Source organism: Sitodiplosis mosellana, unplaced genomic scaffold, assembly GCF_009176505.1.
Source record: "Sitodiplosis mosellana isolate CC-2019 unplaced genomic scaffold, AAFC_SMos_1.0 Smas_scaffold_3, whole genome shotgun sequence".
Classification (NCBI taxonomy): domain Eukaryota; kingdom Metazoa; phylum Arthropoda; class Insecta; order Diptera; family Cecidomyiidae; genus Sitodiplosis; species Sitodiplosis mosellana.
The window spans coordinates 8,229,942-8,255,558 of record NW_022595246.1 but is presented as its reverse complement, the minus strand read 5'-3'; the positions used below and the strand labels follow the sequence as shown (position 1 = coordinate 8,255,558).

The following is a 25,617-nucleotide window of genomic DNA, read 5'->3' as shown; positions in this document are numbered from 1 at the left end:
TATTTTATTTATATGCACATACAGACAGAGAGATTTTACTAATTTTTCCACATGCAAAACATTGATTCGCCATGGTGACGATGGAATAATGCATTGCAGCGCAAAGAGAGTCGAAAACGATGTATTTATCGGTATGTTGTTAAAGTACACATACCATCACACAGCATAAATCTCTTTCATTTCAGCAACTGAGTGTGTGTTATCCAATTGTGTCGTGCATTTTCGATTAGTGTGTTTTATTTACATGTTCACGTCCATTGGTCGTGCAACGAGCAACACGCCAACCAATAACAATAATCGTAATTATGTAGACCAACATATCAAAATAGCCATGAGAGCGAGAGATGCAAATAATTAACAGAACCAAAAATCAAATGGTACGATGCTAGTTTCTCTTTTTTAGTATTATTATTTTTCTACTTGAGGTGCACGCGTGTGCCCATCCACGCACACGACATTTTAATTAACACCATTTGGAAAATGCACCGCGACGACAACCACCCGAATACCGCAATATATATATGCGCGAGTAGCGAGGCGCTACAAATGAAATGCAACAGCATAAAATTCCAAACGATATTTAATCAATGCAAACGAATGACGATCACAACGTCGAATATTCCATCTTGATTTATTTCTGTTGATTTATCCATTTGTTCGCTGTTCGCCGTTCAATGGCAAGAAATCAATCCTTTTCTGTAACAACATCTTTGAGATGTAGATTTGCTTTCGCTTCGGCGTTTTTTTTTTGTTCTTTCTTTTTCCATTCTGTTGCATCGAAGCTCGGCTGTACTTTGACATTTATCTCTATCGCAGGAAAATGGTGTTTGAGTCTCTTCCAAAAGGTTACCTTTCACAATGTGGCAAAGAAAAACCACATCATCCATTCCATTCTGGTTGACGTAAAGTAATTTTTCCACAGCTATTTATGTTAGCATTAACTATTAAAATGCATCCTAACACTGCATCGCCGCCGAGTAAGCATTATAATTTGATTTGATGAAATGGTTGCCGTGTTTCAATAGCCATTTGAATTTCTACGTCCTCCCGGTGTGCCAGCGTACCGAGATATGATGCATGGAATTTGATTTGATGGTGGAATCATGACAAATAAATTGTTGGGAAAAAATGATGATGATTTTTTATTAGGTGGAACGCTTTTGCGTTTTTTGTTGTTGCGGAAACTAGGCGCATTCACTGTGTGTGTGCGCGCTTTTTTTCTCGACTATTTTATTGCATTGTAATAGAGTGAAAATTCAAGTTGGCAGAATGACTGTCAGTTTGAAATGGTTGGTGTCTAGCTAGCTGAAAATAAACTGATCTTGGCTATGAGCATCAATTGAATTGCACATGCAATTTTTCACATGAAGGATAAATTGAGCTCTCTCTTTTTTCTTTCCACCGCTAACACAACTGCCTATTCGATCGAAAGAGGAAGAGAGAAACAACTACGGCAAAAAAAAATTAAATCGAATTGAAATAACGGTTATTATTATCATAAACAAGCAAACCGCACGAACCCATCTAATTCGATTCATGTACACGTACCATATTTCAAAATGATTTGCAAGCATTTTCTAAATGCGCTATCTATTTCATTCGGTCGTTCGCATATTTTTGCACCTGTTAGATTCAACTGGATAGAGAAGAAAAAACTAATAGTATGAGAGAATAGCGAAATTACGCACGAAATTGCACAATAATTGTCGTTGTTGTCGTCGTCGTCAAACACACACACACACACACAGTGAACGATCGACCAGAGACGTTAAATGCAAATAAACCCAAAAGGAGTGGATTGACGCACTCTTTTGCTCTCTCGAGCTCACTGCCATCTCAGCAGCAACAGCAACAACAACAAAAATTAATATTGCCGACAGATGACACAGATACATTCGTACGCATTGTCAACGATAGGCCGAATAACAAAAGAAACGTAACAGCAGCTACAACCAGCCGATGAATAAAAATGATCATAAAATAATTTCCATTTTATGTACATTACATGCGATTTCAATTGTTGTACACTAACTTTGATGTGTTTCTTTGTTTTTTTTTTCCTCTAAATAATTCGGTCGTTTCGCTGATTATTTTATTCCACGTTTTTTTTCTCTTCTTTCGTTTCAATCTGTTTTTTTTATTCGTTTCCACTATCTATGCACAAACACACATTTTCAACCGTTATTAATATTCATAATTGTATTTGTGTCGTCGTCGCATTTTGAAACATATTTCACTTTTCAAATTATGCGATGATGTGGTCACATGAAATGTCATGCTTATTTCATGTGTTTTTTTTTTGTGTGTGATTCGATGTGCATTGTTTTTGTTTCACATTTGATTCTTTCTCTCTCTCTCTCTCTCTCTCTCGTTTGCGGCCGTTTCGAAACCAACAAAAAAAGAACACTCAAATCGGAAAGTTTGCACAAGTGCACTGTGCTCGGAGCACATACAAAGAACATAACTGAATGCAATTTTCGAAAACATTCATCCGGTGCGGATATTCGGAGACATCTTCAAAGACTTTTTTTTTGCACGGCTAAGTGCACACAATTGACCCACATTCACACAAACACACTGAACTGAAATTAATAATTGGAATTAATTCTATTATTATTGTAATAAAAAAATATTTTACTGAAAATGGCCTTCAGATTGAGCTTATTTTTGATAAAGAAGGGGAATTGAAAATGAAAATTCATTCGTCGTTGCATTGTCATCGTTCCATTGTTAAATGCAATTTTTCCTAATTTTTTTATCTTTTTTTTTCCTTTAGAAGCATGGAAATACGCAGCAATCTAGTCTTGAAGATAGTTGGTTTTGGGAGTCAGAGAAGGCCGTTTCATCGGATTCATCCAAAGAAAATGATGGCACCGGAGTCGCTGCTGGAGCCGTGAAGAAATCGCCGGCTACCGATGACAAAGGAGCTCGAATTGTGGACAGTTTGCGTCGCTCATTGGATGAAAAAGACGGTGAGATTCAGCGATTGCTCGAAGAGAATTTGTCGTTGAATGAGAAAATCAAGCATTTGCACCGTGAGTCAATCGAGCAAGACAAGCGTCTTGATGAATTGGATCAACAGCATACGGAAGCGTTGCAAAATTTAGTGCTCATTAAAAATGGGCTGCAACAGGATGTGGCAACGCTAAAAGCTGAATTGGAAGTGGTTCGAAAGCAAAAAGTGGAAACCGATGAGAAACTCCAGAGTTTGACCAAAGAACACAATGAATTAGTTGTAGAAACCAGTCAGCAGCAGGAATCATTGCAAAGGCTCGATGAATTGGAGGCAAAACTGGGAGAAAGTCTTGGGTCGAATGAACGTCTCCGAGGTGAAGTTGATGAGTTACAAGCTCAACTGAGCGCCAAAACGGCGGAAATGGCCGAATCGCGTGAAGAAAAGGACAGCGTCCACAGTCGTGAGGGTAGTGATAAATTCGAGTTAATCGATTTGGAAAAGGAGAAAATGACCAGCTCCATGGAAATACATCGTTTGCAAACCGAATTGGATGAAATAAATGCGCGTCTTTCGATTTTAAACGATCTCAAAGATCAATATGATTCAAATGTTGCGAAATTGGGCTCGGTCGTTTCGGAGAAGAATAGCTTAGAAGAGCAGGTAAATCGATTGAAAGTGGAAAATGAGAGTCTGTTGAATGAGGTACGAGTGGCACGCAAAGCCGTCGACAAATTAGAGGTATTACAAAAAACACTTGATGAAATAAATATGGATAAGGAACAAAATGAATTGGCTTTTGTCACTCTACAGGAAGATGATTTAGTGTTGCAGAAAGAATTCGATCAGTTGCGCGCGGACAAAGAGCATTTGGAGGAAACGCGATCGACTCAAGACGAACAAATCACCGGCCTCGAAGCGAAATGTGCCGAACTGGAGACGAAGCTGCAACAATTGAATGTCGATTACAAGAAATTGCAAACGGATCATGTGCAGTGTGAGGAACGAATCACCGAACTGCAATCGATGCATGACGCATTGAAATCGCAAGCGGTCGACTTGGAATCGAGCCTCGTCGAAGAGAATATGATAACACAGAAGCAGGTCATCGATTTGCAATCGGCTTTGAATAGCATAAATGCAAGCGAATCGGACACAATAATATCGTTTGAAGAGCTCAAAGCGATCATTTCGAAAACACTGAGCTATGAACCATCGATCGCAAACAATTCATTGAAATTGTATTTGGATGCATTCCTAAAGTCGGTGAAGGATACGTACCAGCATTTATCGGATATTGAAGCGAATCGCAACAATTTGATGAAGCAATTCGAATCGGTGTCGACGGACAAAGCCACGCTGCAGCACGAATACAAAACGCTCAAAGCGGATTTGCATCATTACGAAAAGGAAGTGGCCGAACTGATGAAGAACAATGGCATCCTCTTGAATCAGCTTGAATGTGTTAAGGCTGGCAAATTAGAGACCATTTTAGAACACAACGAAGACAGTATTTTGCGATTGGAAACGCAACTCGAGGACACCAGCAAATTGAATCAGAGTTTACAAGATGAATTCGAAAATCTCACGCACAAGTTGGACGAAAGTGAGGAGGAAAAGTGTGAGCTTAGCGAAACGATTCAACAATTGCAACGGCAATTGGATCAAATGCGCACCGATGACTCGAAGCTTGAGATGCAGCAATGCTTTGAGGAGAAATTCAAAGCGCAAGCCGATAGAATTGTCGAGTTAACAAAGGAGGTGGATGCGTTGAAGGTGGACCGAGAGGAAAAGCAAAAGCTGGCAGCTGAAATTGGAGAATTGCAACGATGCAAGCAGCAGGATGCAGAGGAATTGGAGCGACTGAGAAGAGATTTCGACGATTTGGAAGAGGATTACAAGTTGGCTGAAACATGCGCCGAATCGGAAAAGACGAAACTTGAAGCGCAAATTGATGAGTTGAATCAAAACATTGATGAGTTAGAAAAACGCCTTCAAGTTCAAACTGCCAGTATCGAAGAGAAATCAACGGCTTCTCAATTGACCGATGAGCTGCAACAAAAAATCGAATTGCTCACGAGAGAAAGGCAAGAACTGGTGAATGCCATACAAACGAAACACAACGAAAATGTTCAATATCATGCAAAAATCCAAGAGCTCAATCAAATGCTAATGACACTTCAGCAAACGATTGCCACGCAAAGTCAGCAATTGGCCAGCGGTTGTGCGACTTGTGCACAGTTAACGGAAAAAGTGACGGCGTCACATAACGAAATCGCCACGTTAACCGATCAAGTTACATTCCTGAAAGAAAAGTCAGACATTCTCACACAGAATCTACTCGTCGAACAAACGAATCAGAAAATTTTGCAACAGGAAAAAATCCAGTTGAATGAGGAAAAACAAATGTTGAACAAGGACCTCAATCGATTGCGTGAGCATTTGATCGAAATGGAGAATGCACACACCGCCGAAATGATTGAATTGCAAAATTTGTTGGAACTCACTCGGCAAGAGGTGGCCAACATGCAGAATGAGGCAAGGAAATCAAATACGGCTTACACGTCAGCCAGGTACTATTTCTTTTCTATTTGATTCGTTTCGTGAAGCTGCTCTTATTTTCATTTAAAAATTGATGAAAACTGAAATTTAACAACTCTTCAAACTTTGCTTAGCATTCGAGCCAATCAACATACTGAAACGATTCAAGCACAATACGAAGTGTTGAAACAACAGAAAGATGAACTCTCCGCTCGGCTCAGCGAAGCAGAAGATAGAGAATCCAGAAATATTGCTGCGTTAACCAATTTGCAATGCGTTTTAGAGCAATTCCAGAAAGGTACGTTCAAATATTTTCAATTCATTCAATTTCAAATAAGTTTTTGGGAAAATACTTCAAAATAATCAAATGCAAAAGTTTAAAGTTAAAAAAAAATCATTTGAAAAAACTAAATTATTTCCATTAAAAAACGCAATTCCAGACAAAGAAAGAGACGTGGAGGCCATGACAAATCGAATCCGCAATGAATTGAACGAAGAAGTAGCCAAGCGTCAAACACTACTCAATGAAATCCAATCGCTGAAAGTACAATTGGAGGAGTCAAAAGCGGGTCTCTTGGCAGCCGCCCGCATTTCAGATCAATTAGAAATTGCTCAAGTGACCAATGCGACCATCAAAGAAGAGTGTAAGTATGCGATATGTGTTGCAATTTTATTCAATTTTGTTTGAAATCATGTTATACTTATTTTATTTTGCATTACGTGAGTTTTTGACTAAAACAAGTATGGTTTTATGACCATTGTGCACACCGTTTTTATAATTCGGATTAAAAAGCAACAAAAAAAATCAAACCAAAATTTCGAAACATCAAAATTTAAAGACCAAAAAAAAAAAATAACATCCATTTCGAAAAGTCAATATCAATTGGTAATTCTGGGCTGTATCAAAGAGAGTTCCGGAATTCCAACTGATATACGCTTTTTAAATGATTCGGCACACACACACACACACACATACACGCATTACAATCCGATTCGAACAAAAATAAACGCACACAGTCGTTATTTCGGTTATCATTATATATATCTTTGGATATTATTCATTCATTTATTTGTATTTTATTTTTGGAAATTATTGTGTACGGTTTTGTCTTGTTGTCGTTGGCTCATTGAATTTGCTTGCTTGCATTTGTGATTGTTTTTTTTTATTCGTAATTTTTTTTTGTTTCGCTGAGAAGAAGAGTCGAAAAGAATTGAAGCGCGCTGTATTTTGCTGTTGATGCATTTTTTTGCGTTGTTTTTGTATTCGTCCCCTCTCCCGTCTGCCTCTTACGTAATGTGAGAACCGTATATTGTGCATTCTATGGAGAAATCTCAAATTGTAATTGTGGGCAATTGTCATAATTAAACGGACCCACGTTGCAGATTGGGGTTACTCGATAGCTTGTGATTGTGTCGTCAAAGCGTATTATTTATAGTTTTTTCTTCATACATTTATTTACATATTGTTTTGCCCGCTCTTTTGGGCCGTTTCGTATTTATATTTATTTATATATTTTGCATGATTATTTTCATTTTTTTTTTGAATTTTTTTTTTGTATGATATTTTTTCATTGTTATTGTTGTTGAGGGGAGGCGTTGCCATTGAATAAAACACATGGTTTGTTTCGAAATCCAAACACCAAATTCTATTTGAAATGAAGTCTATTTCCATATTATTGACTCATTTTTGAGTGGACAAAAATATGCTTGTCATATTCCATGGTGCGATATGTACATTTTTGGAGCCAATGTATTGGTCAGAATCCTATCCTGGTGTAAATACCGTAGAACCTGTGTTTTATTTCTTTGCTCGCTTCAACCCCAACCATTTATTTCGTTTTATTTTTATTTTTTTGATCGCAAGACCCGTTGTCGATTGTGATTTGAGTATTACTTCAGGTACTGGTGAATGATTTACAATGCCAGTGCTTGTGTCATGCTCGTCTCAAAATCGATAGAATGCTGCATGCTGAAGAAAAACATATCCCATTATCAACCTTTTGCTTCAAGTTTTTGCTTGAGGAGTTTTTGCTCCGAATTTCTTATGTTTTACCAACCAATTGTTTTCGTTGAATTAATGGCATGAAACATCGTCGTGTGGTATGTATGATACACTGAGACAACCGGATTCATCGCTTCGATTATAATATTTTCGATAATTTATATACGTGTCATGTATTTCAATACATATTTCAACATAATCTATGTTCAATTAATATCAAATCTGTGAATTTTAATGAAATTGTGTGCTTTTGTTCTGCTTTCATTTCGTTTCTAGTACGGAAAACTCAAGACAAATTGCATACGGCCGAAGCAAAACTGCAAGAGACCGAATCCAATCAGGCCGATCGAGTCGATAAGAGTTTGTTGAAGAATCTGCTTATTGGTTACATCATGGCGCCAAACAACGATAAGCAGCAAATTTTAAAGCTTATTTCATCTGTGCTCGACTTCAATCAACAAGAATCAGACAAAGTTGGATTGAATCGATCGAATCAAGGGTGGCTCACATCCATTTTGCATGGATCAACATCACCGAATAACAATCAAGCAGGTAAGTTAATATGGACTGAGGATGGAAATTTTGAAACAGTTTACAAATTGAAAACGTCGTTTAATGCTTTCTGAAAATTTCCTTTCATTGAACCGTGGACAATACTAATTTATGTTTACGTTCATCCAACAGGTGGCAGTTATAGTAAAGACAGTTTGGCCGAGGCATTTGTTAAATTCCTGGAGAATGAATCGCGACCGCGAACAGATGATAATGCTCCATCTTTGCTCAGCATGAATACACCGCCAAAGAATCCAGCTGGCGGCGACGAACCAGTTCGAAAAACATCGGCCGTTCAACCGATTTTACTACCCGATGCAATGCTTCAAACATTCACCACACCCCGTAATTCCAGCTCCATTCTTAAAGACATCCTCAACGATTCTTGATACGATCTTTTTTAAACGTCGTGCAATCCTACTTTCCTTTAAATAGTAATAACATATATTATGAAAAAGAAAAAAAAAATACGATGAAAATATTTTTTCCCCTAACAACATTTTTAATTTATATTTTTTAACCGATTTCCTTCCATATACACGTGTTTCTTTTGTATAAAAACCAACTATATTGATCAAATTTTGTGAAAAAATTAAACTAACTCATAATTCCACCAATAAATGCATGTACGATTTCGATCAATTCCTTGAAAATAAGAAGAAAAGATTTTTGCTATTTTTTTTATGATTCTTTGGATTGGATTAAGAATGATTTTCATTTGGAGAATTCTACCTGAAGGGAAATGAATATTTTGTGAGTATTATTTAAAAACAACAGACAATGGGTTACATATTATTGAAATGCATTTGATTTAAAATTCGAAATTAAAATGCTTTTTAAGTGATGCGAAAAGTTGTAAGTTCCTTAAAAAATTAAACGCCATAAACGCCAACTGCTGCTCGAATGCGCATCGCAGCCGCTGCATAATCGTGAGTAATCAATTTCGGTGCGACGTACCCTCCATGACCCGGTTGATACTTTAAAAATAAGCCAACTCCACTCAATGGAACAAGTTCCGATGGTTCAACAAGCTGTTGATGACAATTCAAAACAAGAAATTAGTCGAACACTTCAAACCAAGAACAATCCTCTATGATAAGGAACATCCTAGAGAGTGCTCTCACGTAATGATTATATATCACCGACAATCGAAATCATACTAATGTCTCTTCCTTATTGATTTCAGTACAAGAAATCTCATTAGATAGTATAGAGAGTTCAATAATTTACTTACATTAGAATCCAAGAACGGAACGGTCGTTTGTGCCATGTCGCGAACCCAGCCCGTTGGTGCAAATCGAACTGAATTGCCGTCATCCGTGCCCATTGCTCTGGTTTGTGTCTGTGATTTGGTTGGAACGTCGGTGTGTTCCACTGAAATTACAGTTCGTTGGACGTTTGAGTTCATTTTCCATTCGCTTGCCGTCGACAAGTCCAATTTCCCAGTTGCCTCGTCGTAGTAAGTGAACCGTGCCTCAAGATGAACACTGCCCGAATGAATGCGAAATCTCACCCCGGTGACCAATTGATCTCGTGCAGCCAGAATTGTGTCCAAATTCAATGTCCGATTGTCGTATGTCATTGTGAAATAATCGGAATGATCGTGAACACCTGGATCGTTAACCGTGAAATTGTAATTTGATACCACTTCAAATATGTGATCTAGTTCATTTTGTGCCAATAATGTTCGCTCGATGGCTGTCAAATGGATGATGCCGTTCTTTTTTACAATGCGAATGCCGCTTATTACTCTGAAAATTAAACGAAAACATTTGGATGAAGAAAAGTAAAGGCAAGCAGAAAGGATTGAAATAGAAGGACAAATACTTGTTGTCTGTTATGTTCGACGTAACTTCTCGTAAACTGAAATAACGATCTGATCTTGGGCCAGGAGCATCGCAATAGCAGAAACAGTATCGACATGTGAACAACCATGACATGAATGGCTTGGCTTCGTAATAGTCGCATGATAATTTTTCTGGTCCCAATATCTTGCCCGATGCCAATTTTACAAAATCTATACGACGATTCAGCTCTGAATCATCTTCCTGCAAGTTGGAATTGAGTGGATTCGAATTCAATTATGATATTTGTCGCAAATATACTTGGCAAAAGCAACCAGAGCAAAAAAATCACTCACATTCGGACAGAGTGAAAATGACGGTCCAAAATAGTCACAGTCTCTGATCGTTCCCAGGCATCGTGTTTTATTGTGATCTAAATAATTTGCAGCGCACATCGTTCCCTCTTTGCATCCATAACTCTTGGTCGTTTTAAAGTCGGTGCAGTACGGAGCGCACGATCCATCCGGGTTCAAGTTGACCTGGTTGTCGACATATCCCTGAATAAAATTCGTCAACTGTGTGTAGGAATCGTTTGAGCTGAAATTATCACAAGACCAAACAACGCGACTCAAATTCCACATCAAATTTTCGCTCTGTTGCGTGAACGCTGCATATTGATAGTTGAAACCGACACGCTGATCGCGTGCGATTTTGTGAAATTGCAAGAAATCCTATAAATAGAAGGATGAAAACGAAAATACGATGAACGCATTTTGTGAGTCATTTCGAGCGTAAGAATTCAATTGGAAAGATGTATAGAGAGTCAAACCTTTGACGCTCTGGTTAGATAAGATAGTTGTAACATGACGTAAGCCTTCAACTGGCCGACAATAGTATTGATGAAGTATTTTTCGGTGAGTTTGTAAACAGCGATTTGTGTTCGGTCGGTGTCAGTGCATGATTCGGATTTCTGTACAAACGAAATAAAGCCAAAATCAATTCAAACGATATTTTGGTTGAGCTGATATGTGATAAGAACACTGCTTTTTTTTTGCTGTGACAATGTCAAAAAATTACGCCCAAACTTTACACATTATCAATCCTATCAACAGTTGCTTGGTGTGGTCGCCTTACATTTTTGAGAAAACCGAAATAGACCGCTGTATTGGTTGAATTCCACAATGTACCCAAGGAAGTTTGTAATGTTGGTATCGCATCATCTGTTAGCACTTCCAACATGTTGGAAGCATTGAATGCCGACCAGTTGGCGAATTTCGACCAATATTCGGCAACGTGAGCATTAGACAGAATCACACTACTAATCACAGGCACATGGTATGGATTTATGACAAATGCATCGACAAGTGCGCTTTTCTTTGTCGAATTGGTCGCAGTTTCATTAATCGTTGGATAGAAACTATCGGTGCTCGCGTGCACTTTATTGATTGTATCAATAAATAGATTGTGATCACGGTAGATTTGCTCCAATGTGGTGTTTTTGAATTGTCGCGTCCACAAATTCTCCTCGTACTGTGTATAATTCCATCGAATTCGACCAATCACCGAAATTGGATCATCAAAACCCCGCACACTTAAACTGAATGCAACCAGTGCAATTAAGATGCAACAAATCGAGCGTCGCATTTTTCACACTATTCAATCACACGCAAAACTGATAACATAGAAACAAGAATTGAATTTAGAAACTTAAAATTAAACGCGACTAGAGAACTGCTACCACACACATTCACTGACCAATGTCGAATGATTTGTTTCGAAACGGAGAAGTTGACTTCTTTCATCTCCCATTGATTATGATGCGCTATGTCACTGTGGACCGTTTAGGACGAAATCAAACTTACAAACAGCCATATCACCGTGCACAAAAAAAAACACAACAGATTTGACAAAAAAGAACGACGGCGATAAGAACGAATATTTCAAACAGATTAAACGTATTTAAAGACGGTTATCGGTCTGAGAACATATCATGCCACTTCAACAGCGGAAGAAATGTACGTAGTTAGAACATTTCAAAAGAAAAGTGAATTTTAGATTGATGAGATGAAAATAACAAAATTGTTTTCTATTTATAAATTGCATAGAAGATTTATTACTAAGAATTTTGGCAAATCTATTCGCTACATTTATAATGCCACTGGCGCTAAGTTGACAGCTGTGTTTGCTACTTGTTCGTCGGTGCACTTTTTTTAGATTGTATGTTGCCGAATCACTTTGTTTTGCCACACACTGCGTATTGAATTTAATGAAAAGGAAAAAACAATGAGAAGTTTCATTCAGCGCATCTTGAATCATGCATTATTTTAGTGGGCAGCTCTTGCCCATTTGGGCAGTTCTAAATCCCAAATGGGCAGCTCAAAACTCAAAAATGGGCAGTGTTTTAATTAAATTTTCTTGAAATGGGCAGCTCTAAAAATTTGTTAAAATGATGCATGTCTTGAATGATAGAGATTTGAATTGCTATCGTTGCAAATATTATCCATTTGATATAAGTCCAATACGAAACATCCAATACATTTCTTTTTGTATTTAGTCATAAGAAACACTCTGTTACATGGAATTTTAAACTAAATTATATTAACCGTATCAATTACCACACATATGATATGGATGTGCATAATTTAATCGTTTTTAATCATCGGCATTGTTATTATCGTGAAAAACATTTGTGTACGCTGCTACTCTATGAAATTCATCGAAAAAAACATTAACCTTCATTAGACGAAAGATGTGTTCACATGACGATAGACGAATTTTATCGGCTAAATTTAGCTAGCATTAATCATTGCTTTTTTGGCTTTGCTTTTGTTCTGGGTCATCTGTGTGTGCATCAACAGTCCAAAACAATTTTAATCACGTCTTTTCAAGCTATGCTCATGTGGGCCTTAAGTGCAAGTACATTGAATTGCATCATCATCGATTGGCTTTGTTAGAGCCTTTTAGAAGGTCAAGGCGAATTTTCAAATGTGATCGAACGAACGAAATCATCGCCTTTTTTCCATCGGCCAGCTTGTTTTCAGACAATTTAATTAAATTGTGTATACTTTGATGGAATTTGAGAATTGTTGTCGCAATTTAATTGTGTAATTGATTTCGAATGCTATCGATGGTGCAAAAAGGTTTCAGATTTTAAATCATTGTCTGTAGTCGCAATTAGAATAAAACAAGAATAATTTCGAATGGAGAGCTTTTTTTTTATTAAATTAGAAACCATTAGATTTATTTCTTAGTTTGCAAAGAACACAGAGCCTGTCCCAGATAGGGCGCAAGTGGTGCGCTGCACCACGGCGCTGGGGCGCCGAAGGCGCGTGAGCGCTGAAATTTCTGCAAACTGGCAGGAAAATTGGAGCGCTTGTGCTTAATTGCTTAAATTTTCCGAAAATACGTAGAAAAATTCAGGCGTCGAGAGCGCCGAATGCACCAAAAGCATTTGATCAGCTTATATATATTTTTGAAATGACAAAAAAAATTTGGCTAGCGCGCCTTCGTTTTGAGACAATTTTGAGTCTATTTCATTTCATCCTAAGAAAAGGGCGCCCTGACAATTTTGCACCAGGACGCAAAGAGCGCACGGACAGGCTCTGAAAGAACATATCATCTAATTTTTGAATGTGGTTGATTATTTTCCACGATCTCTGAACTGAAAAAGAAAAAGTCCGTTTCAAACTTTTGATTTACATTCAACAAGACAAACCAAGATTCTATCGTATTCTTTAGAATAAAATGAAAAATTTGATTGCTAAATGTCACAATTTGCATTAACTACTCCTCATTATAATCTTAACATAGATAATTTTATCGATTTGGTCGATTGATTTTACTTGTGATTTTCAATGCGTTCAAAATGAAGAAAAAAGGTTTTCAACTAACCACTTACACTGAACTATATAACTACAGAAAATCTTTGAACAGTCTAGTTAAAACAATTCACAGTTTGCACTAGTGTTCATCAGTTTTTCCCATAAGTCAAATTGTTCATTTATCTTAATATCGTGTATGACAAACTTCTCGCGTAAATTGCACATATCAAGTCTGGATGTACCATCCTCTCGGAAATTGTCGACATTGATTCGTTCAATATTGACCAATTCGGCAACGATGCCGGTCATGAATACATCTTCCAACTTGAAAAAAATCTGTTTTAAGGCCGTTGTATATAGGTCATGTATGGTGGAACCGCTTATCAAATACATCGAAGCAATAAAATCTGGGTATGATGATGGAAAATATTCTTGTTCCGATACATAATACTTGCTTTCTTTATCCCGGAACGGGGCAAATCTGTAAATATAATCGAACAAAAAAATTCATTGGATCATTTTAATTTACAAACTTTTTGCCAATGTTAAAACTCATTGTGTGAAACATTTTTTTCTTCAATTTTTGATTAATGAAATGCTTGTGAATTTCTAGTTTTATTCCATTAGGATTTCAAGGACGAATAATATTCAAAATCGAAGACGAATAATATTCAAAAGTCTTGACCTACCCATAACACACACTTCCAAAAATGTTTTTTTGTTGCTGTTCAGGAGGATGATCTTCAATCCATGACATAAATCGCAAAACATTGACGAACATATCATCATCGGCTTTGAGTATGTATGCTACTCGAGAACAGTATGTTTCCACCCATTCCAGTTTTGTAATGCTTTTCAGTGTTAAATTATAGTAGCTGTCTACAAAACGACCACGAATAATGTCATTGTACTTAGAAAATTCGGCTTCCAGCGAATCTTCAATCGATTGTGTGTTTGGCTCACCAATCACAAATGCAATTGCTATATCACGGCGCGATGCATAACTGCCCCACGTTTGCCGAATGGCAAGTCGAGCATCGTGATTCGATGGTGCCGATGTTATCAATATCAGCAAACCTGAAGAAAAAAATCGAGAGAAAATTAGTTTGAAATCGATTCAATTCCAATTTTCTGAGCTAGGTGTTTTACGCATGTGTTCGCCTGCATCGGATCCGCATAGTTTCCTGTTCGATTTTAAATGGCCAGGTTTGTACAAATCACTTATGGGCACGCCATTTGCAGAAAAATTTGCCACATCCGGGCTCGTAGTTTGATGACTGTTTATGGCCGATGGTTGCGTTTGTTGTTTTTGGTCTGATACTATTTTGCCATCACATTAAATGTTGGAGTATGCAATGCAATGATAAAGGAAATAATACGTTATACGAATACCGAAACCGGGTATGAAGCCAAGTGAAAACTACAATAATGTAGTGAATTGAATAAATGAATGAGGATGCTTCGAAATAACACTCACCGGCCAAATTAACTTGCTCAATGGTGATATTTTTATCATCAATTACATTGCTCTGGATTGTAATGTTATTGCTGACGGTGGCTATCCCATCCGAAAGAGGTTTCGACATCAGAAATCGTATTATCATTAGATTTATATGATATGATGTGTACAGCAATGTTAACAGACCTACGATGATCAGCACATGATAACGCTGAACAAAATTGAATTCAACAAATATTTTCATTAAAATAGGCAAACCACAATTGTAAAAAAAACAAGAATAGACTTACCACAGTCGCAAAAGTCATTCGCAGTGGCCTCATCTTACACCTCAAACTTTTGCTTCAATTCAAACTGAGATCACACTGGTTAATAGAATATTTTTCGTCTCTCATACCGTTTGATAAAAATTGCTTCGTCTGTATACCAAATTCGTTTTTGACACAGCTGTTCAAAGAACCGCGTATGTTTGGCGCTGGGCGTATTGAACTTTATAGCTCGCATATTCTAATGACGTAGCACCAATTAAATGCTACGATCACACATGTCACCAATGAATTATTTTTCTCTGACAATTTTTTTTGCGATGAAATGTGTTTTGAATTTCAAAACAATTCTTCGAAGTTATGGAAAAATATATTTCCAAATCATCAAATCATTTACCAATGAGTAAATTAAAGTCTTACCGAAGTCATGATAATTTCACAAAATAGTAGAATAATTCGATGGAAAACACGAAAGACGGAAAAAAAACAACAAATGATAGTCCATTTATTTGGAATTTTTGTACTTAACTGTTACCAACGTCAGATCAAATTAGATGGAATTTTTTCTTTTCTGCTAAAGTCAAGAACAATATCGATGAAATAGGAAAAAGATAAGAAAAAGGACGTCATCTGATCATGGAAAAATATCGCTTATTTTCTACAATGGATGTTCTCCCATGATATGCATAAAATCGAATAAAAAATCTGTACTGGATCAGAAAACAGTTTAGTCGATTGGAAGATCTGAAACGTACAAAAAATTTATAACAATTTGATAAATTCGACTGGAGTAGGTAGTGGCTCTTCGTTAGAGATGACCATCAGAATAAAACAGGGAATCAATCGATGACATGTTTTGCCGCATTTATAAATGATCTTCCAGTACACATATCCGTTGCTATGCTTGAAAACTTTGCTGATGTTATCAAAGCATACCATATGGTTAAGAACATGACGATTTTTCGTGTTATGTATAGAGACTTTGTATAATAATAGAAAACTTATTCAATTCAATAAACAATAGCGACGAGCTTAGAATTGCAATCGAACATTGCGTTGAGTAAATGTCCTATCTATCAAAATCAGATAAATTCAACCCACAAACTGAGGCCCTAAATGAATTTCTATGTTTCTGTTAACGTGGGATGTATTATATATGCAGAATACAATACAATAAATTCATCAAGAAAATGTTTCTGTAATTTAACCGAAAATGACATTTTCAAATAAATTAATGAAAGAATCATTTTAAATCATCTTTTTGCTGACCAAAAAAAAAAAACAGATTTGTAGTTCGACGTTTCATGTAGTGCTGAAAACAAGTACAAAGGAGATAGTCGTCAATTGTGAAAAAAAACTGTAATTGAATGGCGTCATAAGAGTGTTCCCATCGTGTGAAATGAAAATAAATTATTTATTTATTTCCATTATAAAATAGGAATTGTGAGATCTATTAACGGCTCATAAATGAGTATGATTCAACTTTCAAAAGAATAACAATGTCCCAAAATAAGTGGAAAAGTAGAGAATTATTGAGCGCTTCAGACTGAATCGATTTATGAGCTTTTCATATGAAAATCACTTCAAATCGAAGCTGATGATTGACCAAGCGGTAGCCCATTACTAAGCCATTATTTTTGGTTATACGATAATGTTGTTCACCACAATAGCACCAGCAATGTCACATTCAAGTTACTTTGAATGGATTTGAATTGACGCCACTGCGTGAGAAAATTATTTCAAAACGTTGGTCATTTAGGCCGTTGAAATGATTTCAGCTTCTGATTTCACAATCTACGTCTCGTATATTGGTTCCTTGTATTTTTTTTTTGTGCGTGTTAGAACAATGGACAGAAGGGTGGATAATGAGAGGGGTGAGAAAACAATCACACCCATTGATTGCAGTCACTATTTGGATCCGAGTTCAAATTCGTCAATAAGCCAGACATTGAATAGATTTCGATTCATCAATCAAAATGTCTTGCACCAAATGTCGGTGGTGAACTTTTCGGCCGAACAATAGCTAAATTTGCCGTAATTTCCTTGTAATAAACTATTTCATTTCACAGTAATTGTTTGACTTTTTAGACGACATCGTATTAAACTTTTCCGCATCAAAGGAAATTGTTTCCGCTTTTATTCAGATTGTTTCGTGTAAGCCACAGTGTTTTCTCTCTATTCATGTAACAGTTTTGGAAAATGTTGAGGGTTCATGAAATTATAATGAGCCATCAATTTAGTAGCGAGGTAGAAGATCGAGTCTCACTTCAAGCGATCCAATAGGCATCCGCGACAGTGTTTTCGATCAGTATCGTGTTAAAGGCCATCGAAAGTGTTTCTGAGGCAATCATCAGCCATGGAACCGCTTAAGACAAACGTTAAAATTTGTGTTTTACTTGGCCTTTTTGCCATTTCCGATCGTTTTAAAGCTAAATCCTATGCATTTTTGTCCAATTTTTTGCCGACGTCGAATACTGTGTTCCTTGTTTCAATTTCGGGTGCATACTTTTTCAAGAACGTGTCCGATATCGAGAAAGCTACCTACGCTTTTTACGTGCTTGCCGCCGGATTGATTAGTCTCGCCTGGAATGGAATCGTTCTGAAACAACAAACTCCATTAGAAGTGATGCTCCTGGAACTCCAGCGAATTGTTGTGAAACGTGAGTCAAAAAAAAAGTTTTGATAAATGAAATCGGGAGGTGAAAGTGTCGAAGATTTGAAAATTTACTCTCAATTCATTAATAGACGTTAACATAAGGAGAAGTTTTTTTTTAATAGTAGTTGAAAATTGTTCAAAGTTCGTTGCAAACGACGGAAAAATTGATTTTTTGATGAAAAATAATGAAAAAAAATTCGCACCAAATTCAAAATTCACAGGCATCAACAATAGAAGTGGTTTCCAATATGAAAAAGTCGAGTCAAACATTCAGATCTTTACGACCAGATACAACATGGTTTTCACATGTGCAGTCGTTGCTTCAATGATTGTGATGCCCGTTTTGGTAGCGGCTTTCCACTACATCGACGGAAACTATAATTACAATTCATGGTATTTACCACTTGTTACAATGTAAGCATGAAAAAGTGTCCCTGATTTGATGTTCTTTCTCGAGTTGTTCCTACGACTTTTAAAGCTGATATAGTTTTCTTGCATCCAACAGAACGCCATACAATCAAAACGCTACAATCGATCATGTTTTCAGTCATATAATTCAAACCACTGGTATTGCATCTTTGGTCTCTTATCTGTGTGCTATCACGATGACATATTTCGGCGTTTGTTCCTACATCGAAGCCCTGTTCACCGATTTAGCTCAGAAGTGCAAGAAAAATGATGACGAATTCATGTTGAAATTGATACTGTCACAGCAAAAGACACTGGAAGCGACAATCAAATTGAAGGACAATTTCGTTGCGTTAATCGAACTGCATAATACACTTCTTAAGTAGGTCAAATCGAAAATATTTTATTTCTAAATCGAATACATTTGATATTCGTTCATATTTCTCTGTCATAATTTTCGTTTACACTTTTCAGCTTTCTGAACAATTTTCGCGAAATGTTAAATAGCATCGTTTTTTCGCTGTTCATGGTTGGCATTCTCTGGCTTTGTTCAGAACATTTTCAGCTTAAACCAAGTTGGGATCTAATGTTCATTCAGAACATGAGCCAAATAAGTCTAATTGTATCGTGTTTATACACATATTGTTCGAATGGATCAACAGTTACTTGCAGCTGCAGCGAATTTGCACGTGCCATTTACAGCTCGCATTGGTATAAGTATCCGATTGAATTGCAGCCATTCATTACATCAATAATGTGCCGTGCTCAGAAACCATTCTATTTTACTGCATACGAATTTGGACAATGCTCAATGGAAAATTTCACGGCGGTAAAGCGAACAAATCACAAATGAAATTGTTTATGTCTTGAATTTCATCATTTATTCGATTGATAACAATGATTTCTTTTCCACTTTCAGCTCATGAGAATGACATTTTCAATTCTCATGGTGTTGCGTGCAAAGGGATATTGCAACTTTTTTGACCAGAAAAAACGCCATCTTACGTCGTGCCCGTAAATTATTTTACTGTACATTTAGATGGTAGAGCTTGAACGAAAGTTCGACACTATGCAAAAACTTGGAAAGAGCTTGATAAACTTGATGAAATAAATATATTTTATGGTCGTTGCAATAACCATATTGTTGCGTGCTGTTAATGAAAGTCGCTAATTAAAATTCTTCTTACTTTTATGAACACCAAATCACGTATTGAAATTTATTGGGATACATTTTAAAATCACATATTAAAATTAATAAAACATTCAGATTGAAAAACGTACTTTTTTTTAACTCGTTATGTTCCATTTATCTGCAAATTGAATGTGTATCGTTGACACGAGGAATACATTTTTTCAAAAAAAGTGTTCAGGGATTGAAATTCAAACAAATTTTTGGATTGGCCATACATAGACATACACATTTATTTTACCAATTTCACAATAATTACAAAAAAAAATTGAAAAGTATTACAATTTTATATAATAATAATACACCGCCAACGAACAGCAACGAATCTCATGGAATTTACTCACTATGTGACTAGGAACCATAGCCAAGTCGATGTACTTTATACTGACTTTAGCAAAGCCTTTGATCGAGTTAACCATCGCAAACAATATTTTTTTGATATCGAAACTTAAGAAATTCAACCTTCCGCTTAATCTTGTCAACTGGATCGAATCGTACACACAATCCCTGCACCACACTAACAAAACAAAGTAAAACACGAATTTGCGATGAGCGCATTCAGTGAAGTTCATTTCAATTATTTACGTCGTTAGACGCACTCATGAACGCGACAAATTGAACGCATCAACAATGTTCCGTAATGAAAGAAACATTTTTTAATTATAAAATTAATGTTTATCACGTGCTACGCTCTCACAAAAATCAATTTTGCACATTCGTGACATTTTTATTTTTTTTGTCTACTTTATTAACAAATATAAAAAAGATTCAATAATACATTGAACGATCTGTGTCACAACTTTTGACACTTGTCTCGTAGCGCTAGAAGTGAGCTGTCAGACGCTTAGATGCAGGACCTTCGATCGTACATCACCGATAAGTGAAAATTTGTGTTATACGAACATCAACAATCTGATGATTTTGTCGTTAACTCAGGAGTTCCAAAAGGAAGCCACTTAGGACCGACATTGTTTTTGCTGTTCATTAATGATATAGCGACAAAACTTGGCCCTGACGTTTTCATTTCACTATTTGCTGATGATCTAAAAATTGCAACGATTATAAATTCACCTGATGACATCAATAAACTTCAATCGGCAATAAACAAACTCAAAATATGGTACATTGAAAACGATCTACGCCTTAACCTCGATAAATGTGCGATCATGTCAATTTCAAATCGACAAGCTGTGAACGTCATAATTGTAAATACTTTTATGGTGCCTATGAATTTCGTAGAGTCAACGAACAGAGGGATCTCGGTGTACTCATAGACTCAAAAATGAATTTCATCGACCACATTAATGCCATCACTGCTAAAGTGGCATCAACCTTGGATTTTATCAAGCGATTTTGCTATGACTTCAGAGATATTTACACACTCAAGTCACTCTACTATGATTTGGTTCAATCGGTACTGGAGTATTGCAGTGTGGCTCCCGTTCTATGAATGCCACAAAGGAAAAATTGAAAGTATTTTCATCCAGTTTACAATGTTTGCTTTGAGAGAATATCAAAATGCTGCAAACAACTACACGATTTCGAGCTACAATCAACGGTTGTCTAGACTCGAAATGCAATCGTTACGAAGACGAAACATCAACGCTTCAATGATGTTCTTCTATGTTCTCATCAATGACATTATTCATTGCCCACGCCTTAAGGACTTCATCACCCAAAATACAAATGTTAGGAATCTACGGAATCCCGAGTTATTTAGAATTGTCGATCAGCGACTGAGCACTTCGATAGGATGAAGTTTTTCATCTTAAATTTCGTAATTTTCACTGGTTTGCCTGTTCATCTGGTTTCTCTTGGCTCGTTAAACGCATGCACTTAAATTGAAGCGTTTTCAGAAATAATTTACAAAAATAAATGATTTAGAATACAAAATGTCTAGTTTTTGACTTTTACTGTTGTATATTTGTATATAGGGGAAGGTGGGGCAAATCGCCGCACTTTCACCCAAAGCCATAGATAGCCATGAAAATGAAAAAAAATGAAAATATACCTATTTCCATGTTGTAGCTTGTTCTTTTACCTAACTTTTATAGAAGATCATTTTTTATTTTGACCATCGAAAAAGTTAGTTATGACCCTCGGCGCGGAAGTCCATTTTTTTGGATTTTCAAAATTGGTGGGGTAAATCGCCGCACCCCATGGGGTAAATCGCCGCAGCTATATTTTCAGTGTTTTACAAAGGTTTTTGATAAGAATAAGTGCTCAAACGCATTCTGTTGATGTTTGTACATCGTTTCTGCTTTATTTAAAAATAATTTGGAATACAAAAAATATGAAAATGTTTGAAAATTTCGTATAAAATTATGGGTTTACGTGAAACATGATATTTTGAATTATGAATTAACATTATATTGATAAAGAAAAATGTAGGAATGAAAAAATGAATGTAATAATAGAAGAAATAGTTCATTCCTCTTGATCTGATTCATCTTAAGGAGCGTAACTTGCAATGGTACGACGACGTTTGCTTACGCGTTCTGGCTTCCCTTGGGCGGCTTTTGCTGCAATCTTCGCTTCTTTCTTGGCAGCAACAGCTGCTTTTTTGACCGCAACCTCTTGCTTTCTTACAGCTGCGACCCGTTTCCTCTCCTCTGTTGCCGCTTCTTTCAATTCTTTGGCTTCTTTGGCCTGTTTGACCGTCAAAAAGGTTTCATCATCTGTTAGAATCGCGGTCTTTTGCGGTTTTCGGCCACGTTTACCAGGTTTGCGTGGTGGTGCCTTTGGATAAGGTTTGATGGCCTGAAGCAAGCCCGACAATTCTTGGACCGATGCAGTTGAAGTTGATGCCTCGCCTTGAGCCGATTCAGCTGACATAGATACATCGGCTGATGGTGCATTGCCTTGAGTCAATTCAGCTGACATGTCGTCCATGTCATATTCCTCTTCCTCTCTACCTCGAAGATCATTCAGGTAGTTATCGATGTTCATTCAGCAGCACGAATGGACATACCAGCTTGAATCGCACAAAGAGCACGAACAATGTTCTGTGTATCCTTTTTCTCGGTCTTTCTCTTGTATGCACGCACCATTTTACTTGAAAAACCACTGAATTTTTGAACAAAATCACAAAAATATTACTAAATTTTAATGAAAAATTGATCACAACGATGTTACTTCATCGAAATACGCAATAACAATGGCATTTTGAGTCGTCAATGAGCGGCAAAACGCGAAAATGTGGTGAGGCGATTTGCCCCATATGTTTGTGCGGCGATTTGCCCCACGCCACATGTTGCTGTTCGGAGCTCGATTTCGACACAAATATTAAAAAATTTCAAATCACAATAGTTTCCATTCGAAAGAGCACGTCAAAAGCAACAAAATAAACTTACCCTTTTTTGAAAAACAATAAAATTTAAGGGTCAAAACTGAAATTCTGTAGACCCGAAAAATGAAGTTAGCACTAGCACAAAACACGTCTGACTCTGTAGCTTGCTTGTACTCGAATGAAGAACTGTCAAATACTCAACCAAATATGGCGTTTTTGATGCTCTTTCAAATGACACTAGAACTTTTTGTATATGTATTGCCGTTTTCGAGAAAAGGCCAGTGCGGCGGTTTACCCCACGCGGCGATTTGCCCCACCTTCCCCTACAATTGCGAATATATGATAATGGTGTCCATCTGTCCATCCCCATTCAAGATAGTTTATATATTATTATTAATTCATTTTATTATATATGTGTTCACTGTTAAGGTTTTTTTTCGCTTTCATTATTAAAATTAAAAGTCTATATCAGATAAAAATGATTTTGATCATGAATTGCCATACGTTTATTCTGTAAAAATTCATGTTTGAGTTTATCAGGAAATTAGCATCAATTTTGGATGCAACACGAACTGTGGTGCGGTTGATATTGCATTTCAATTCTTATTTGCATCTGTACTCTTCACGAACTAATATCGAATGAACTCAGAAAGAAACATTAGATCAGTGTAATAATGCCACGACCAGTAATTCAAGGCTTAAATCAAAGTGAGGTGAGCTAAAATAAAGTTCCATTAAATTTAATTACTTATTTTCCAATTATGAAGCAAAAACTTTTCTCTTTATTTTCGTTTAGAAATATTTTCTTTTAAATGCAAAATGACTGAAAATCGGTTTAAATTTTATTTTCTATAAGATCTTTGGATCTGTTTTCCAGGATTTTTGTACGAATACATCCATTCAAGGTATTCGGTATTTTACAGAACGGAAACGACATTGGAGTGAAAGGTGAAATTTGAATTAGCAAACTTCCTATGGACTGGTTGGAGCTAAATCAATTGTTTTTCCTTCTCCTTTTCAATCCATAGACTATTTTGGATCGCATCTGTTGTGATATCGATATATTTTTGTAGTATATCGATTCGTAATATCTTGATCGAATGGAATGAAAATCCAGTTACAATGAGTTTATCGGAAAAACCAGCGCCAATTTCGGAAATTCCGTTCCCAAGCGTAACTGTTTGCGCATCTAACAAAATTCAGAGGTCGAAATTTCAAAAGTGAGAAAAACAACTGCCATTTTTTGTTGTATAGTAGAAATGTTATTCTTCATCAATACAAACCAACACAACGAAACAATTATGTTCATTTTTAGAAATTATCAATTAAGGGTGAAAAATGTCATCTGCAATGCATACGGAGGAGAATTGGACGAGTTCATAAATGATACTATTTATGATTCAATTTAAAAAATGGCTCCACATGACGTAATCTCTTTTTGTTGGTGGCGCATGTTAGATTATAAGGGTCCAGAAATGTTTACGCCAATTTTGACTGAAGAAGGTCTTTGCTTTACATTCAATGCCCTGAATTCGCATGAGATTTATACAGATGAGTAAGAAATCTTCAAGATCTGTCTTTTGAAAAAATTCTTCCACGATATTTGTTCGTTCATAGAATGGCACCAGGAATGATGAATGTTATGACTAACACCAACATATCGCGGTGGAATCTTGAAAATGGATATGAAGACGTAATGAATTTGAATAGTTATCCGATGCGAATATACAATTCAAGATCAGATGAATCTCTACGTATGGAACTGTATCTTGGCGATGATACATTTTTTTCGTGTGGCTTTGGTGCGCATCCCGGATTTCGTGTATTCATTCATGTACCTGGTGAAGTGCCGAACATGTCACGTCAATTCGTATATGTTTCTGTCTTAGAAGATGTAAAATTATCGATTCAAGCTACTATGATTACCACATCGGATGGATTGCGCAGCTATAAACCAAGTCAACGACAATGCTTTTTCAATTCAGATCGTCAGTTACGATTTTTCAAAATTTACACACAAAGTAACTGTGAAGCAGAGTGTCTGTCGAATTATACAAAAAATGAATGTGAATGCGTTAAATTTTCAATGCCAAGTATGAACAGGCGAAACAAGAGCAGCTTCTAATTGAATTTATGACATTTTTCCATTTCTCATTGTTAGGAGATAATCAAACGAAAATTTGTAGTCCATTGAAAAGTGAATGCTATAAAATGGCAGCAGAGAAACTTTATGGTGAAGATATAGTCGATGGTTTACAAGATGACAAAGCAAAAATATTCCGAAAGGATTGCAATTGTTTGTCATCATGCACATCAATCAGCTATGAAGTGATTGATCATATTCAGGCACTCGGACAGGATCATATTACCACGGAGAAAACCTCAATGTTTGCTATTTATTCTCTTTCTGCATATTAAAACATACCCGTTGATAATAAAAGCTTCTCCCCACAGAGTAAATATTTTCTTCAAAACACACCTAGTGACCGCATACAGAAGGGCTGAATTGTACACTTATCCAAATATTCTGGCCATTGGAGGAGGGCTGCTGGGCCTATTTTTGGGCATTTCTGCACTGAGTGTTGTTGAATTCATTTACTATTTTACAATCCGAATTTACTGAGCTCCATGACGCCAGCCCCGCCCGGAATTTTTTTCAAGAAATTTCAAATCTGAACACGCTATCGTGTTCTACGC

The 25,617-nt window shown here is 36.5% G+C and overlaps 5 protein-coding genes across 6 annotated transcripts in view; 3 read left to right on the top strand and 2 right to left on the bottom strand.

The window, feature by feature from the left end:
- The window catches only part of LOC129565953 (uncharacterized), a 28,337-nt gene extending 19,625 nt beyond the window's left edge, over positions 1–8,712 (top strand). Inside the window, exons 3-8 of one of the 2 annotated variants that reach the window (XM_055441368.1) lie at positions 2,777–3,694; positions 3,767–5,526; positions 5,629–5,792; positions 5,935–6,138; positions 7,773–8,048; positions 8,181–8,712. In XM_055441368.1, coding sequence (XP_055297343.1) covers positions 2,777–3,694; positions 3,767–5,526; positions 5,629–5,792; positions 5,935–6,138; positions 7,773–8,048; positions 8,181–8,437 — 3,579 coding nt within the window. In that variant the 3' untranslated portion in view covers positions 8,438–8,712. Of the gene's footprint in view, positions 1–2,776; positions 5,527–5,628; positions 5,793–5,934; positions 6,139–7,772; positions 8,049–8,180 lie in introns of both variants that reach the window. The other variant, XM_055441367.1, reaches the window with a different exon arrangement.
- Positions 8,528–11,681, bottom strand: LOC129565956 (uncharacterized). The gene is made up of 6 exons (XM_055441374.1): positions 10,967–11,681; positions 10,662–10,802; positions 10,189–10,563; positions 9,876–10,096; positions 9,283–9,799; positions 8,528–9,079 (listed from the first exon to the last, which is right to left on the bottom strand). Exons 1-6 carry the CDS (start codon positions 11,474–11,476, stop codon positions 8,921–8,923), a joined length of 1,923 nt encoding a protein of 640 aa, XP_055297349.1. The 5' UTR covers positions 11,477–11,681; the 3' UTR covers positions 8,528–8,920.
- A 2,050-nt stretch (positions 11,682–13,731) lies between these two features.
- LOC129566009 (beta-1,3-galactosyltransferase 5-like) lies at positions 13,732–15,561 on the bottom strand. The gene is made up of 6 exons (XM_055441495.1): positions 15,403–15,561; positions 15,131–15,323; positions 14,803–14,973; positions 14,617–14,730; positions 14,343–14,532; positions 13,732–14,134 (listed from the first exon to the last, which is right to left on the bottom strand). Exons 1-6 carry the CDS (start codon positions 15,433–15,435, stop codon positions 13,771–13,773), a joined length of 1,065 nt encoding a protein of 354 aa, XP_055297470.1. The 5' UTR covers positions 15,436–15,561; the 3' UTR covers positions 13,732–13,770.
- Positions 15,131–21,081, top strand: LOC129565814 (uncharacterized). Its single transcript, XM_055441051.1, has 4 exons — positions 15,131–18,038; positions 18,256–18,448; positions 18,540–18,824; positions 20,871–21,081. Exons 1-4 carry the CDS (start codon positions 17,735–17,737, stop codon positions 21,079–21,081), a joined length of 993 nt encoding a protein of 330 aa, XP_055297026.1. The 5' UTR covers positions 15,131–17,734.
- Positions 21,082–24,286: 3,205 nt separating this feature from the next.
- Positions 24,287–25,543, top strand: LOC129565812 (pickpocket protein 28-like). The gene is made up of 4 exons (XM_055441048.1): positions 24,287–24,475; positions 24,538–25,013; positions 25,082–25,307; positions 25,375–25,543. Exons 1-4 carry the CDS (start codon positions 24,333–24,335, stop codon positions 25,541–25,543), a joined length of 1,014 nt encoding a protein of 337 aa, XP_055297023.1. The 5' UTR covers positions 24,287–24,332.
- Positions 25,544–25,617: the final 74 nt, after the last annotated feature.